The sequence below is a fragment of the Schistocerca americana genome, chromosome 10 (assembly GCF_021461395.2).
Source record: "Schistocerca americana isolate TAMUIC-IGC-003095 chromosome 10, iqSchAmer2.1, whole genome shotgun sequence".
NCBI lineage: Eukaryota > Metazoa > Arthropoda > Insecta > Orthoptera > Acrididae > Schistocerca > Schistocerca americana.
In genome coordinates, this window is record NC_060128.1 from 84,382,860 (window position 1) to 84,400,291 (window position 17,432).

General features: G+C 45.8%; 1 protein-coding gene across 1 annotated transcript in view; it reads left to right on the top strand.

Moving 5' to 3' along the window:
• Positions 1 to 17,219, top strand: part of LOC124552253 — a 33,207-nt gene extending 15,988 nt beyond the window's left edge. The window contains exon 3 of the mRNA XM_047126535.1: positions 17,074 to 17,219. Within this exon, the coding sequence (XP_046982491.1) occupies positions 17,074 to 17,219 (146 nt within the window). The remainder of the gene's footprint in view (positions 1 to 17,073) is intronic.
• The last annotated feature ends 213 nt before the right edge of the window (positions 17,220 to 17,432 follow it).

A 17,432-nucleotide genomic window follows, 5' to 3' on the forward strand; every position in this document is an offset into this window, starting at 1 on the left:
TGGGAAAGGTCGCCACTTTGTGGACCAAGCACACCGTAACGTTTCATCTATGAGCTTGCCATCTGAGAACAGTTAATGGGAAAGGTCGCCACTTTCTGGACCAAGCACATCGTAACGTTTCATCTATGAGCTTGCCATCTGAGAACAGTTAATGGGAAAGGTCGCCACTTTGTGGACCAAGCACACCGTAACGTTTCATCTATGAGCTTGCCATCTGAGAACAGTTAATGGGAAAGGTCGCCACTTTCTGGACCAAGCACATCGTAACGTTTCATCTATGAGCTTGCCATCTGAGAACAGTTAATGGGAAAGGTCGCCACTTTGTGGACCAAGCACACCGTAACGTTTCATCTATGAGCTTGCCATCTGAGAACAGTTAATGGGAAAGGTCGCCACTTTCTGGACCAAGCACATCGTAACGTTTCATCTATGAGCTTGCCATCTGAGAACTGTTAATGGATTCCATGCAACATTGTGTCTCCTCCCGCACCATTGGCTGAAACTTAGCAGCAACTGGTCGAGGCATGTCCCATCCCATGCGTAGGATGTCGTTAACACCACAACACAAACGGTTGAATTGAGAGTAGTCCCGTCAACGGGAAACATGGGCTGCCGATGAAAGGCGTGGCATTCTGTTCAGTGGACAGAAGTAAGTGTAGAGTGATAGTGACAGACGGCCATTGAAGAGGAATTAGGCGAAATATAAGAGGACGACAGCTGCTGCAAAAGTCACTGCAGAACTGTATGTCGCACTCGTGAACCCTGCCAGCGGCAGAACAACACGAAAGGAGCTTCATAAGCAGCCAATGGCAGGGCGAGATGGAATTGCAAAACCACTCATCACTGATGCAGATGTCCATAACAGGAAAACTTGGTGCCAAAGCCATACAACCTGAACTGTGTAGCAAAGGAAGAAAGTCGCTTGGTACGAGTTTTGTTTCACACTGTTTTCACTTCTGGCCGAGTTTACGTCCTAGGACTGAAATATGGTAGGATTCCAGTGGTGTTTTGAGCACTATATCATGGTACTCCATGGGCCTCTAGCTTACCCCACAAGGCTGCATTATTGCCATTTTGGCTTATGAGGTCCACCTTACAGCACAATGATGGTTCCTGATTGGTGATTCTCTGTTCCTAAACGACAGGGCCTGTGGTTCACAGCTCCCACCATTCAGGAGTGTTTTTGTGATCTCGAGGATGAACTGTCGCCTCTCCCCTGACCATAAAACTCACCAGAACGTCTTTTGTGGTCTACTTTGGAGAGAAGGGTTCGTGATCCCTTATCCACCTCGATCATCGTCAGCTCAATTTGTCACTGTTACATAGAAAGATTGGTGTAAGATGCCCTTGAAAATCATACAGTACCTTTATTTCTCCATTCCGAGACAACTGGAAGCTGTTTTTAAAAGTCAACGGTTTTCCTGCACCGTATGAACCATTGTAACGCGTTGTGTTTTTGGTGTTTCGAAACTTTTTCTATATATATATTCTATATATATCTCAAACAATGGAAAATCCAGGAAAGAATGTAACAGTACTATGAGAAGGAAAGTTGCTACTCATCATGTCGTAGAGACAATGAGTCGCAGATAGGGAGTCTGGTTTCAGTTGCCTGAGACTGCGTGTGTGTGTGTGTGTCTGTGTGAAAGATTTTTTGTTGTACCTATTTGCAACTCAGCATCTTCGATATATGGTGAGTAGCAACTTTATGTAACTCTGCAGGCTTTCGTGGCCGTTGTCACTGAAGTTAAAATCTTCTGGGTCGAAACGTCGAACATTTTAGAAGAAACATGACGCGACCTAATAACCCAGAAGATTTTAACTTCATTAGCAACTTTCCCTCCCATAATATTCTTTGAACTCTTTTTTTTGACACATCGACCTACGATAGATATAGTGAAGACGTCGCTCGGAAAAAAAATGGTTCTGAGCACTATGGGACTTAACTTCTGAGGTCATCAGTCCCCTAGAACTTAGAACTACTTAAACCTTACTAACCTAAGGACATCACACACACCCATGCCCTAGGCAGGATTCGAACCTGCGAACGTAACTGTAGCGCGATTCCAGACTGTAGGGCCTAGAACCGCTCGGCTACCGCGGCCGGCTCTTATTGTAATAGATAATTTTGCAGTACGTCTGAGTATTACGAAAACATAAAAACCAATAATTTTTGGCAAGGGTTTCAGTGGCTGTACGACTGTTTTGCTGTCATTATTTCCCTCTGCATTTAATACCAGCGACATTTTCATTTGTCTGATGTGAAATTCCAACAGAATTGCGACAAACGTCACATTTATTCTGCAACAATCTCTCTTTGATCTAGAAGTTAAATTACGACATTGTTTCGACAAATGCAGCCGTCACATGGCCGCTGATGATCCGAGAGCCATCATTTCTGCTCCTGCCTGCACAGGGCCATTGCAAAGTGTCAAAGTTGTCGATAATAGCGTTTGTCACGCGGCTTATTAATTGAACGTTTCCGCGATGTTTACGCTACGGATATGGTGTGTCATCCACACTGGTCGTTACCTGAAGAGGAACAAATGGGTACCAGAGTATTAGTTTATGAAACTGTGTCATATTGGATTTTAATCTTTAAATAGATGACCAGTTTGGATGCGCATCTGTCTACTTGTATTCTAACCGTCGTGCTAATACTGTCGTATCGATCTTCTTACAGTTTCAACTGAAGACAAGAGTATAGTTCAGCCCTGATGGTGTTCATGTCAACACCGCGTGTTTCGCGAAGAATAAACAATTCATTTCACATCAGATGCATTCGCGTAAAAGGGAATGACGACAATGAAAATTTTTTGCCGGACCAGGACTCGAACCCAAATTTCCCGCTGAGAAGTAGCCTTAACATTTGGGTATCCGTTCACGACTCACGGTCACCCCCAAACTTCCATATGTCGTCCACCGTACCTAGGATGCCGATCGCGATATGCAGGAAATCCGGCTTCGAGTCCTGGTCAGGCAAAAATTTTCACTGTCGTCATTCCATTCTACAGCTGACAGTAGTCATTATTCGCAATTGCGAATTCATCTGATGCGTTTAGTAACGGCTGTGGTCGCCGCAGTGCATCATCGTCAGAATAGCCCCGGCACTGCAATACTGTATACAAAATTCATTGGTGTACAAAAGTTAAGGACGAAATGAATTTTCGCACGACGTGTCTCTGCGAAGGAACCTAGCTAAAAGGAAGTTCGACGGTACACAAAAAGAATTGCTACACAATACTACTGCAAGAAATACGCAATGCGCGCAACAAAAATGTCACTTGTCAGTCGAAGACAAATTATACTGAAGTCACCGCGATTCCTGATGGTCCCCTGTATATTACAACAGCTGGGACTTGGTTCTTAATAGGGCGTGTGACCAGCACGGGCGGCAGTGCCGGCCGCAGGGTTCGTAAGGAGTTCTTGGTATGAGGGTTCCATTCCTCCAACTGTCAAATTGACAACTATTGGATAGTCGTTTCTGCATGTGGTATACTGCAACGTGTCTCCCCAAAGAATCCCAGAGTTGCTCGATGGGATCTGAGTTGGGAGAACGAGCAGGCCAGTACGGATGAACACCTGAAGAGACGCACGTGGGGGAGGAACACATTGTGACAATAACTTAGAGATGTGAGAGTTCCATGTCCCAAGATTTGGAGGGCAGTAGGCCGATGAAACATTAAGCCTCCCCCCGCCATAACACCTGGATTAACACCAAAACGATAATGTTCGACAGTGCTGGAAGTATCTCCATATAGCGAGCGTTGGGAAAGCGTAATGCATGCAGGGATATTTTTTTAACATAATCGTTTCGTTGGTCCGTGTGTTACGATCTTTGCAGGCAATATGTTGCTTCAGGTACATCTACATCTGCGTCATTACTCTGCTTTTCACAATAAAGTGCCTCGCAGAGCATTCATTGAACCACCTTTAAGCTGTCTCTCTACCGTTCCACTCTCGAACTGCGCGCGGGAAACACGAGCACCTAAATTTATCTGTGCGAGTCCTGATTTCTGTTATTTTATCAAATGGTTCAAATGGCTCTGAGCACTATGGGACTTAACTTCTCGCTCCAGGCAAATGCCGGGATGGTTCCTTTGAAAGGGCACGGCCGACTTCCTTCCCCATCCTCCCGTACTCCGATGAGACCGATGACCTCGCTGTCTGGTCTCCTTCCCCAAAACCAACCAACAACCAACTTAACTTCTGAGGTCATTAGTCCCCTAGACTTGGAACTACTTAAACCTAACTAACCTAACGACATCACACACACCCATGCCCGAGGCAGGATTCGAACATGCGACCGTAGCGGTCGCGCGGTTCCAGACTGTAGCGCCTAGAACCGCTCGGCCACCCCGGCCAGCTGTTATTTTATCATGATGATCATTTCTCCCTATGTAGGTGGGTTCCAACAGAAAGTTTTCGCAATCGGAGGAGGAAAATGGTGATTGAAATTTCGTGAGAAGATCCCGTCGCAACGAAAAATTAATGATTACCACTCCAATTCACGTATCATGTCTGTGGCACTGTCTCCCCAAACTCGCGATAATACAAAACAACCGCCCTTCTTTGTACTTTTTCGATGTCATCCGTCAGTTCCAACTGATGCGGATCCCACACAGCACAGCAATATTCCAGAATAGGGCGGACAAGCGTGGTGTAAGCAGTCTCTTTAGTAGACCTGTTGCACCTTTTAAGTGTTCTGCCAATGATTCGCAGTCTTTGGTTTGCTCTAACCACAACATTATGTATGTGATCGTTCCAATTTAGGTTATTTTTGATTGTAATCCCTAAGCATTTAGTTGCATTTACAGCCTTCATATTTGTGTGACTTATCCCTTAATCGAAATTTAGCGGATTTCTTTTAGTACTCATGTGAATAACTTCACACTTGTCTTTATCCAGGGTCAATTGACACTTTTCGCACCATACAGATATCTTACCTAAATCATTTTGCAATTCGTTTTGGTCATCTGATGACTTTACAAGACGGTAAATGACAGCACCATCTGAAAACAACCTACGAGGGCTACTCAGATTGTCTCCTCTGTCGTTAATATAGATCAGGAACAAGCCTCTTCATCTCTGTATACATTCCTTCGAACCTCCTCGCTGTATTGATCTCTTGGTCTCCCTCTACAATTTTTACCCCACCACCCCCCACCCCACACAACTAACAATTGATTGATGCCTCACACACGATCCCCTGTTTTAGCTAAGTTGTGCCATAGACTTATTTTCCTCCCGATTGTAATCCGTAACTCTTCGTGGTGACGCAGTGATTTTGAAATCAGAGTTGAACTGCAAGAGGTTTACACAGGTAGAAGTAGGCCGTGACCATAATTTAATGCTTATGAACTACCGATTAAAACAAGAAAATGCATGAAAGTAGAAAATTAAACAAAAAACGTAAGGAGAAGTAAATGGAGATGAGATTGAAGTAGTCGTACTGTTAGAAGAAACCGACAGAACAGTGTATCACAGATCGAAACTAGAGCTGACGTATTCGTACAGAATTTTTTATATTCTTTGGAGAGTGCAACCTGGTGAGACAAACGGCATGTCCTCAGACTTAAAGAAGAATGTAATCATAACACAAATTCCTTACAACCTTGGAGCGCCAAAGAAACTGGTATAGGCATGCGTATTCAGATACAGAGATATGTAAACAGGCGGAATACGGCGCTGCGGTCGGCAACGCCTGTATAAGACAACAAGTGTCTGGCGCAGTCGTTATAGTGGTTACTCCTGCTGCAATGGCAGGTTATCAAGATTTAAGTGAGTTTGAACGTGGTGTTATAGTCGGTGCACGAGCGATGGGAAACAGCATCTCCGAGGTAGCGATGAAGTGAGAATTTTCCCGTATGACCGTTTCACAACTGTACCGTAAATGAATCCGGCGAAACATACAATTTCCGGCATCAGTGCGGCCGAAAAAAGATCCTGAAAGAGTGGGATCAACGACGACTAAAGAGAATCGTTCAACGTGACAGAAGTGCAACACTTCGGCACATTGCTGGAGATTTCATTGCTGGGCCATCAACAAGTATTAGCGTGCGAACCATTCAACGAAACATCATCGATATCGGCTTTCGGAGCCTAAGATCCACTCATGTATCCTTGATGACTCCACGACACAAAGCTTTACGCTTCGCCTGTGCCCGTCAACACCGACACTCGATTGTTGATGACCGGAAACATGTTGTTTGGTCGGAAGAGTCTCGTTTCAAACTGTATCAACCGAATGGACGTGTACGGGTACGGAGGCAGCCTCATAAATCGATGGACCCTGCATGCCACCAGGGGACTGTTCAAGCTGGTGGAGGCTCTGTAATGGTGTGGGGCGTGTGCAGTAGGAGTGATATGGGACCCTTGATACGTCTAGATACGACTGTGACAGGTGACACGCACATCCTGTCTGATCACCTGCATCCATTCATGTCCATTGTTCATTCCGTCGGACTTGGGCATTTCCAGCAGGACAATGCGACGCACTACACGTTCAGAATTGTACAGAGTGGCTCCAGGAACAGTCTTCTGAGTTTAACACTTACCTGGCCACCAAACGCCCCAGACATACACATTACTCAGTATATGTGGAGTGCTTTGCAACGTGCTGTTCATAAGAGATTTGCACCCCCTCGACCTGTTACGGACTTAGGGACAGCACTGCAGGCTTCATTGTGTTAGTTCCTTCCAGCACTACCTCAGACACTGGTCGAGTCCGTGTCACGTCGTGTTGCGGCACTTATGCGTGCTCACCGGGGCCCTACGCGATATTAGGCAGGTGTACCAGTTTCTTTGGCTCGTCAGTGTGTATGGCATTCTGTCAAACTAGCATTTGCTGAAAACAGCGCAAATTATCTAAAATATTACATTCATCTGGTCTTTATAAATCGAGCACTTAGAAAGTTCCAATAAACTACAAAGATAATTTCAAACTGATTGTAAATGTGCTGTTTGAGGCTTTCCCGGCGCTGCATCTGCTTGATAGGTTCTCGGGACTTACGCCGGATAATATTGTAGAAGCCGCACAATATTTCAGCGAGACAACTGCCCGCCATCTTCAGGTGCTACTGTCGCGTCGCTGAGAAACGCGCCAATTAAGGTGGGCAGAATGTTCAAGAAACACCGTATTAAATGTGTTTTCCGGCCTCCAGCAAAAGTGAAATCGATGCTGGGCTCTGTTAAAGACAACCTCGGCCTGAGGAGACCAGGAATATACAAAATCCCGTGCCAGTGTGGGAAGTCTTATATTGGCCAGACGTGTCGTACGGTCAAAGACAGATGCGACGAACATAAACGTCACACGAGGTTGGGTCAGCCAGAGAAATCTGCGGTTGCTGAACATTGCCTTGACACGGGACACGGCATGAATTACGAAGAAACCAAGATCCTCTCGCATGCTTCCACATACTGGGACTCCATCATCAAAGAGGCGGTCGAAATACGTATAAGCAGTGAGCTAATTAACAGAGACGCGGGGTTTCACCTGAGCAAAGCCTGGGAACCAGCCTTGTCGGCACTAAGGAACCGTCAGCCACAGATTAGCAACCGCACCGAGTCAACGCAGATGGGAAGCCTTAGCGCAGATGCTTAAATCGGGCGCCAACGCCTCGCGCGCGCGAACGGGGTCCGTCGCTCCCGGCCGCATTTCCCGCGCCGCGGCGCGCTTCCGCAGACCGCGACCCGTTTCTCCAGCAGAGGACTCTGGTATTCGACGCTGCCTACGATTGGTCTTCGATGACGTTATGCCCCGCTGGCGCCTGCGCTGTTCTAGAAAGCCAGCATATAAATTGGCGCGTTTCTCAGCGACGCGACAGTAGCACCTGAAGATGGCGGGCAGTTGCCTCGCTGAAATATTGTGCGGCTTCTACAATATTATCCGGCGTAAGTCCCGAGAACCTATCAAGCTGATTGTAAATGTTTTCCCGAGTGCAAGCTAAACGTCAGTATTCAACAGGTTGACACATTTGTGAAGTCGTCAGACGTCTGAATCGTCCGTTCGATACATTAGAAAACCAGGGGTTTACTGTTCGTTCTAAATGGTCATACTATAGCAAGCTCTTCCTTTCACTAGCCTCCATTGTGTTCTCATTTTTCTGATTTCTCATTTCTGATGCAGTATATTCTTGAGTATCCAGCAGTACGTCACCAGTAATCCATTTGCATGTCTAGGAATTCGTCCTCACCTCTCATTTCATTCCCTGAACTTCTGACCCACTATTTCTTTGTATATAATCATTTTCGTTTTGTTTGTGATCTGCCGGCCGGAGTGGCCGTGCGGTTCTAGGCGCTACAGTCTGGAGCCGGACGACCGCTACGGTCGCAGGTTCGAATCCTGCCTCGGGCATGGGTGTGTGTGATGTCCTTAGGTTAGTTAGGTTTAATTAGTTCTAAGTTCTAGGGGACTGATGACCTCAGAGGTTGAGTCGCATAGTGCTCAGAGCCATTTGAATCATTTTTTTGTTTGTGATCTTGTTACACCAAAGGTTTGACTTCAACTGTCGAATAACGTAATCCCCTCCTTGTCTAATCTCATTTTTAATGTCTTTTACACACTTTCCATCCACGTTAAGCATCTGAGCTCCCGCTGTATTTCATTAGTGCTCTGTGACTTAACACCTTGCAATAGTTATGTTTAACATGCGGCACTTTGTGGTCTTGCGTATAGTGTGAATTAGTTTAGTGAAGGCAGCCCCAGTCGCCTTGTTTTCATGTATCCAGGGGCTGCCTCCACTAAACTAATTCACACTATACGCAAGACCACAAAGTGCCGCATGTTAAACATAACTATTGCAAGGTGTTAAGTCACAGAGCTGGATACATGAAAACAAGGCGACTCATATATATATATATATATATATATATATATATATATATATATATATGAGTCGCCTTGTTTTCATGTATCCGGGGCTGCCTCCACTAAACTAATTCACACTATACGCAAGACCACAAAGTGCCGCATGTTAAACATAACTATTGCAAGGTGTTAAGTCACAGAGCACTAATGAAATACAGCGGGAGCTCAGATGCTTAACGTGGATGGAAAGTGTGTAAAAGACATTAAAAATAAGATTAGACAAGGAGGGGATATATATATATATATATATATATATATATATATATATATATTACGTGCCTCTGCATATGTGTGTGTGTGTTTGTACGCCTTCTATCCTATTGCAGTAGCACCCCAAGACTCTATGTCTTTCCTCTCCTTTATGTCGTCTACAGTGCTAATATACTCAATCCACCTTCAATAGCCCACCTCCTTCAGTATGGTGATGACACCACTTTCCTCGCCCTTTATACTACATTCCAGAAATCCCAACGGGCCCTTCAAACCCACCTCAATCACTTTACCTCCTGATGTCACCAATGGCCCCCGCCAAAAATCAATAATTCCAGAACTCGGGCAATAATTATAGAAGGCACCACCTGCACCTGCCATCTCCATGTCTTTTACCTCACTATTTACGACCGTTCTGTCCAGTCAAGTAACACCTTAAAATATCTTGGACTAACCATCAATCGGCAACTAATGTGTAAACCTCATCTACAAACCATCCAACGGAAAGCCCACAGTAGACTAAAACTATTAACTTTGCGAAATTGGGTGTCGCACGCCTCCACTGTGCTCCAAACCCACAAAATCTTGATCCAGCACACCGTTTGCTATGCAAATGTTGCATGGATATGTGTCCCCCCCCCAAGTTGTATAACTTCCTTTCCTCCAGATCCTTGAACACCATGCACTTCATCTCGCCTTCTTTACCTGTCGACCTTCCCCCATGTGGATTCCGTACCAAGCCACCAAATTCCAACCTCTCCTCACTCACAATGAACACTTCCAAACAACCATCCGCAAACTCAACTCCAATAATCCTGTAGTTCTCCCTTCCTACCAACACTTCATACCGACCCTACACCTACACACTCTCCACATATACTCTCCCAAAGGAATTTCACCTATCTGCCCCTCCCAGATCATGAATTATGTTCTGACGCTTACCCATCCTACCACCCTTACGTCCACCCCACCCATTCCACCTAATCAGGGCTACCTCTCCCTTCCCTCTCCACGTTTCCTTTCCCTTTTTCCCCGTTTGCCTCACTTTCTCCGCCCCTTATTTTCCGAACAACTATTGGCTTCACCAATACCCACCTCTCTTTCACCTATCCCCCTTCAACAACAGAATCCATACTTGAGGGCATGTCCTTCCAGTTTTTAGTGCCAGGAAAGTGCTTCTTTCAAATATCAAAATTTCGCCATCGTGTTTTAAGTGGTTTTAAATGTGCTCTTACTGCGTTTCGTTTTACCTTTTATTATTACTGTTTCTTACTAAAAGTGCAAGACGTTCTGTGTCTTGCACGTATAAAAACTTCCAGTTTATTTTCACCTCTAAATATTTTAAATCGATTGTGATATCTCCCCTTCCTGTTTCTTATTTTTTCGTCCAATTTAATTTTTATTGCCATTTGGGTGCAGAGAGGGTTGACTGTTCTCCTGACGGACTACCCCAGCCGCCCATATGGGGCGCGGGGGACAGAAATAACTATGAAGAAGAAAAGAATAAGAGGGATGTGGCGAGAGATACAGAGAGAGAGAGAGAGAGAGAGAGAGAGAGAGATGTGGGAGGGGGTGGAGGAATCTAAATATCTCGCATAGCGAACAGTCTCTATATAGAGAGTGAGGCCAGTATTTAGCCAGCCGTCAAATTATTTCCAGACTGCAGGCAGAATGTACAATTTTGTAGCATCGCAATGAGAAATGCTGTCACATGCCGACTATTACAGAACATCGATTCTTTAGTGAAACCAAAGAAACACAGAAACTTTGTAATGCTAATCCTGTGACTATAATATCAATAAGTCACAACTGGAATTAGTCAGCCCATACAGGTAGCTAGTTGCAAAAAAGAATAGGAATATGAAACGGAATGAACGCACAGGGTACGTTGCTGGTAAAGGAGATAGTTCATTGGTCGGATATGGGAAAATGCAGTCAATCCACCAAGGGGATTGCTTACATAGCATTCATGCAACCCATTCTAGAATATTGCTCGAATGTTTGGGACAGATAAGAAGTACATGTATCAGGGGGCACTGAACGTATAAAAACATGGAAAGTACGATTGGTAGCGGGTTTATTGACTTATGGGAGGGCGTCACGTAAATTTTGAAAAATAATTGTCAGATGAGAGTTACCCCGTGAATTGGAGCTTACAAAGTTCTAAGGACCAGTATTAAGGTATCGACCTACGAACATGCTACAACACCCGTACGTATCGCTGTCATTGGAACCACCAAGACAGAATTAGACTGACTACAGGTGTCGGAGGAGTGACTCTTCCTGTGTTTCAGTGGCGAATGGAGCGAAAGAAAGATGATACAGGTGGTAGACGAAAATAGGAAAACTCCAGAAACTCCAGACATTACGACGCCTAGTAGGGTGTAGGAAAACCGTTGTCATCCAAAATACACTCCTGGAAATGGAAAAAAGAACACATTGACACCGGTGTGTCAGACCCACCATACTTGCTCCGGACACTGCGAGAGGGCTGTACAAGCAATGATCACACGCACGGCACAGCGGACACACCAGGAACCGCGGTGTTGGCCGTCGAATGGCGCTAGCAGCGCAGCATTTGTGCACCGCCGCCGTCAGTGTCAGCCAGTTTGCCGTGGCGTACGGAGCTCCATCGCAGTCTTTAACACTGGTAGCATGCCGCGACAGCGTGGACGTGAACCGTATGTGCAGTTGGCGGACTTTGAGCGAGGGCGTATAGTGGGCATGCGGGAGGCCGGGTGGACGTACCGCCGAATTGCTCAACACGTGGGGCGTGAGGTCTCCACAGTACATCGATGTTGTCGCCAGTGGTCGGCGGAAGGTGCACGTGCCCGTCGACCTGGGACCGGACCGCAGCGACGCACGGATGCACGCCAAGACCGTAGGATCCTACGCAGTGCCGTAGGGGACCGCACCGCCACTTCCCAGCAAATTAGGGCCACTGTTGCTCCTGGGGTATCGGCGAGGACCATTCGCAACCGTCTCCATGAAGCTGGGCTACGGTCCCGCACACCGTTAGGCCGTCTTCCGCTCACGCCCCAACATCGTGCAGCCCGCCTCCAGTGGTGTCGCGACAGGCGTGAATGGAGGGACGAATGGAGACGCGTCGTCTTCAGCGATGAGAGTCGCTTCTGCCTTGGTGCCAATGATGGTCGTATGCGTGTTTGGCGCCGTGCAGGTGAGCGCCACAATCAGGACTGCATACGACCGAGGCACACAGGGCCAACACCCGGCATCATGGTGTGGGGAGCGATCTCCTACACTGGCCGTACACCACTGGTGATCGTCGAGGGGACACTGAATAGTGCACGGTACATCCAAACCGTCATCGAACCCATCGTTCTACCATTCCTAGACCGGCAAGGGAACTTGCTGTTCCAACAGGACAATGCACGTCCGCATGTATCCCGTGCCACCCAACGTGCTCTAGAAGGTGTAAGTCAACTACCCTGGGCAGCAAGATCTCCGGATCTGTCCCCCATTGAGCATGTTTGGGACTGGATGAAGCGTCGTCTCACGCGGTCTGCACGTCCAGCACGAACGCTGGTCCAACTGAGGCGCCAGGTGGAAATGGCATGGCAAGCCGTTCCACAGGACTACATCCAGCATCGCTACGATCGTCGCCATGGGAGAATAGCAACCTGCATTGCTTCGAAAGGTGGATATACACTGTACTAGTGCCGACATTGTGCATGCTCTGTTGCCTGTGTCTATGTGGTTCTGTCAGTGTGATCATGTGATGTATCTGACCCCAGGAATGTGTCAATAAAGTTTCCCCTTCCTGGGACAATGAATTCACGGTGTTCTTATTTCAATTTCCAGGAGTGTAGCTTCCAGTCGTCTAGGAATGGATACACACAGGTCCTGTGTGGTTGTCAGTGGAACCTCATACCATTCTTCCAGAAATATACTGCAAGTTGAGGTACCGATGATGGAGGTGGATAGCGATCTCACACCCTTCTCTCCAAAGCAGACCACGAAGGTTCAATAATTTCGAAATCTTGTGGCTATATTGGCCAGTGGAGATGCGAGAATTCATCTTCGAGTTCACAAAACCAGTCCTCGATGATGCGAGCAATCTGAACAGGAGCCCTGTCGTCTCGGAACGCAACATCGCCTTTGGGGAACAAACACTGTACCATGGGCTGGACCTGATCAGCCAAAATGGTCACATGATCCTTGGCAGTAATGGATCCTTACTGACTAGAAATGGGGCCCATGAAATATCACGACATGGAAGCCAAAATCATCATCTAACCATGGGCCTTGCCGTTGGTGGGGAGGCTTTCGTGCTTCAGCGATACAGATGGCCGTACCGTAGGTGCGACCACAACGGAGGGGTATCTGTTGAGAGGCCAGACAAACGTGTGGTTCCTGAAGACGGGCAGCAGCCTTTTCAGTAGTTGCAGGGGCAACAGTCTGGATGATTGACTGATCTGGCCTTGTAACACTAACCAAAACGGCCTTGCTGTGCTGGTACTGCGAACGGCTGAAAGCAAGGGGAAACTACAGCCGTAATGTTTCCCGAGGGCATGCAGCTTTACTGTATGGTTAAATGATGATGGCGTCCTCTTGGGTAAAATATTCCGGAGGTAAAATAAGGTAAAATAGTCCCCCATTCGGATCTCCGGGCGGGGACTACTCAAGAGGACGTCGTTATCAAGAGAAAGAAAACTGGAGTTCTACGGATCGGAGCGTGGAATGTCAGATCCCTTAATCGGGCAGGTAGGTTAGAAAATTTAAAAAGGGAAATGGATAAAGTTAGATATAGTGGGAATTCCTGAAGTTCGGTGGCAGGAGGAACAAGACTTTTGGTCAGGTGAATACAGGGTTATAAATACAAAATCAAATAGGGGTAATGCAGGAGTAGGTTTAATAATGAATAAAAAAATAGCAGTTCGGGTAAGCTACTACAAACAGCATAGGGAACGCATTATTGTGGCCAAGATAGACACGGAGGCCCACGCCTACTACAGTAGTACAAGTTTATGTGCCAACTAGCTCTGCACATGACGAAGAAATTGAAGAAATGTATGATGAGATAAAAGAAATTATTCAAATAGTGAAGAGAGACGAAAATTTAATAGTCATGGGTGACTGGAATTCGATGCTAGGAAAAGGAAGAGAAGGAAACATGGTAGGTGAATATGGATTGGGAGTAAGAAATGAAAGAGGAAGCCGCACAGAGCATAAATTAATCATAGCTAACACTTGGTTCAAGAATCATAAAAGAAGGTTGTATACATGGAAGAATCCTGGAGATACTAGAAGGTATCAGACACATTATATAATTTTAAGACAGAGATTTAGCAACCAGGTTTTAAATTGTAAGACATTTCCATGGGCAGATGTGGACTCTGACCACAATCTATTGGTTATGAACTGTAGCTTAAAACTGAAGAAAACGTGGGAATTTAAGGCGATGGAACCCGGATAAACTGACTAAACCAGAGGTTGTACAGAGTTTCAGGGAGAGCATAAGGGAACAATTGACAGGTATGGGGGAAAGAAATACAGTAAAAGAAGAATGGGTAGCTCTGAAGGATGAAGTAGTGAAGGCAGCAGAGGATCACGTAGGTAAAAAGACGAGGGCTAGTAGAAATACTTGGGTAACAGAAGAAATATTGAATTTAATTGATGAAAGGAGAAAATATAAAAATGCAGTAAAAATGAAGCAGGCAGAAAGGAATACAAACGTCTCAAAAATGAGATCGACAGGAAGTACAAAATGGCTAAGCAGGGATGGCTAGAGGACAAATGTAAGGAGGTAGAGACTTATCTCACTAGGGGAAACATAGATACTTCCTACAGGAAAATTAAAGAGACATTTGGGTGAAAGAGTGTCACTTGTATAAATATCAAGAGCATAGAAACCCAGTTCTAAGCAAAGAAGTGAAAGCAGAAAGGTGGACGGAGTATATAGAGGGGCTATACAAGGGCGATGTACTTGAGGACAATATTACGGAAATGGAAGAGGATGCAGATGAAGATGAAATGGGAGATACGATACTGCGTGAAGAGTTTGACAGAGCACTGAAAGACCTAAGTCGAAACAAGGCCCCGGGAGTAGACAACATTCCATTAGAACTGCTGACAGCCTTGGGACAGCCATTCCTGACAAAACTCTACCATGTGGTGAGCGAGATGTATGAGACAGGCGAAATACCCTCAGACTTCAAGGCGAATATAATAATTCCAATCCCAAAGAAAGCAGGTGCCGACAGATGTGAAAATTACAGGACAATCAGTTTAATAAATCACTGCTGCAAAATACTAATCCGAATTCTTTACAGACGAACGGAAAACTTGGTAGAAACCGACCTCGGGGAAGATGAGTGTGGATTCCGTAGAAATGTTGGAACACGGGAGGTAGTACTGACCCTACGACTTATCTTAGACGAAAGATTAAGGAAAGGCAAACCTACGTTTCTAGCATTTGTAGACTTAGAGAAAGCTTTTGACAATGTTGACTGGAGCACTCTCTTTCAAATTCTAAAGGTGGCAGGGGTAAAATGTAGGGAGCGAAAGGCTATTTACAATTTGTACAGAAATCAGATGGCAGTTATACGAGTCGGGGGGCACGAAAGGGAAGCAGTGGTTGGGAAGGGAGTGAGACAGGGTTGTAGCCTCTCCCCGATGTTATTCAATCTGTATATTGAGCAAGCAGTAAAGGAAACAATAGAAAAATTCGGATTAGGTATTAAAATCCATGGAGAAGAAATAAAAACTTTGTGGTTCGCCGATGACATTGTAATTCTGTCAGAGACAGCAAAGGACTTGGAAGAGCAGTTGAACGGAATTGACAGTGTCTTGAAAGGAGGATATAAGCTGAACATCAACAAAAGCAAAACGAGGATAATGGAATGTAGCCTAGTTAACACGGGTGATGCTGAGGGAATTAGATTAGGAAATGAGACACTTAAAGTAGTAAAGGAATTTGGTATTTGGTGAGCAAAATAACTGATGATGGTCTATGTAGAGAGGCTATAAAATGTAGACCGGCAATGGCAAGGAAAGCGTTTCTGAAGAAGAGAAATTTGTTAACATCGAGTGTAGATTTAAGTGTCAGGAAGTCTTTTCTGAAAGTATTTGTATGGAGTGTAGCAATGTATGGAAGTGAAACATGGACGATAAGTAGTTTGGACAAGAAGAGAATAGAATGTTTCGAAATGTGGTGCTACAGAAGAATGCTGAAGATTAGATGGGATGATCACATAACTAATGAGGAGGTATTGACTGGAATTGGGGAGGAGTTTGTGGCACAACTTGACAAGAAGAAGGGACAGGTTGGTAGGACATATTCTGAGGCATCAAGTGATCACAAATTTAGTACTGGAGGGCGGCGTGGAGGGTAAAAATCGTAGAGGGAGACCAAGAAATGAATACACTAAGCAGATTGAGAAGGATGTAGGTTGCAGTAAGTACTGGGAGATGAAGAAGCTTGCACGGGATAGAGTAGCATAAAGAGCTGCATCAAACCAGTGTCAGGACTGAAGACCAAAACAACAACAACAACAACAAATCCTTTTCAGTGACTACCCGTCGCGATCACTGAACAAACACTTAGTGGATGATGTTTCTCCGCTGTTTCTTCCCCTTTATGCGGTATAAATCTTCAATACGGTGCCTCTTGAAACATGAACCGCTACGTATACCTTGGTGACCGAAGCACACACCATACGAACACCAACAGTTTGCCCATGTTGGAATTCACTTAGGTACGACATAATGCTCTCGCAACTGCACGGAACACTGTTCTGCCCACGAGTGTAATGCTAACTACTCCCTGCCATACGCTTCTCAGGAGCTTGTCACAGTATGTGTATATAGATGTAGAGGTAGAAGATGTAGAAGGCGGTAAGAATTCATGCGGTTTGTAACGTCCGCACGGTACCTTCCCTGTTGCAATTGTAACAATACGAGTTGAAAGAGTGGATTGTCTGATAAGACGATACGAATGTGCGCTCTGGGAGAGCGCTGTTTGTGTTTGCCAGGTGGCTCAGCAGGAGAGTACAGGGCAGCGGACACAATACTGGCTGCGTTTCAGCCCGCGTGGAGAGTGGCGGAGGGTGGGTACCACACCGAGACTCCGCAGAGGGGACGTCGCCCCTGGCTGCTTACCCACGCAGGTATTGAGTGACAGCACTGCGCGGGTCTGCTGTTATTTCTCCTCACCCCTCCCCCACCTAACTGCTGACTGAGCACGGGTTGCTCCACTCAATACAGCTGTCTTTCGTCAGCAGGGAGACTACCGAGAGTGCAGATGAACGCTGACTTCACAAACTTTGTAATATAGTAATGAGCATGGTTATTTTATTAATTGCAATTGCAGTTTCGAGTGTTGCTCGCCTTT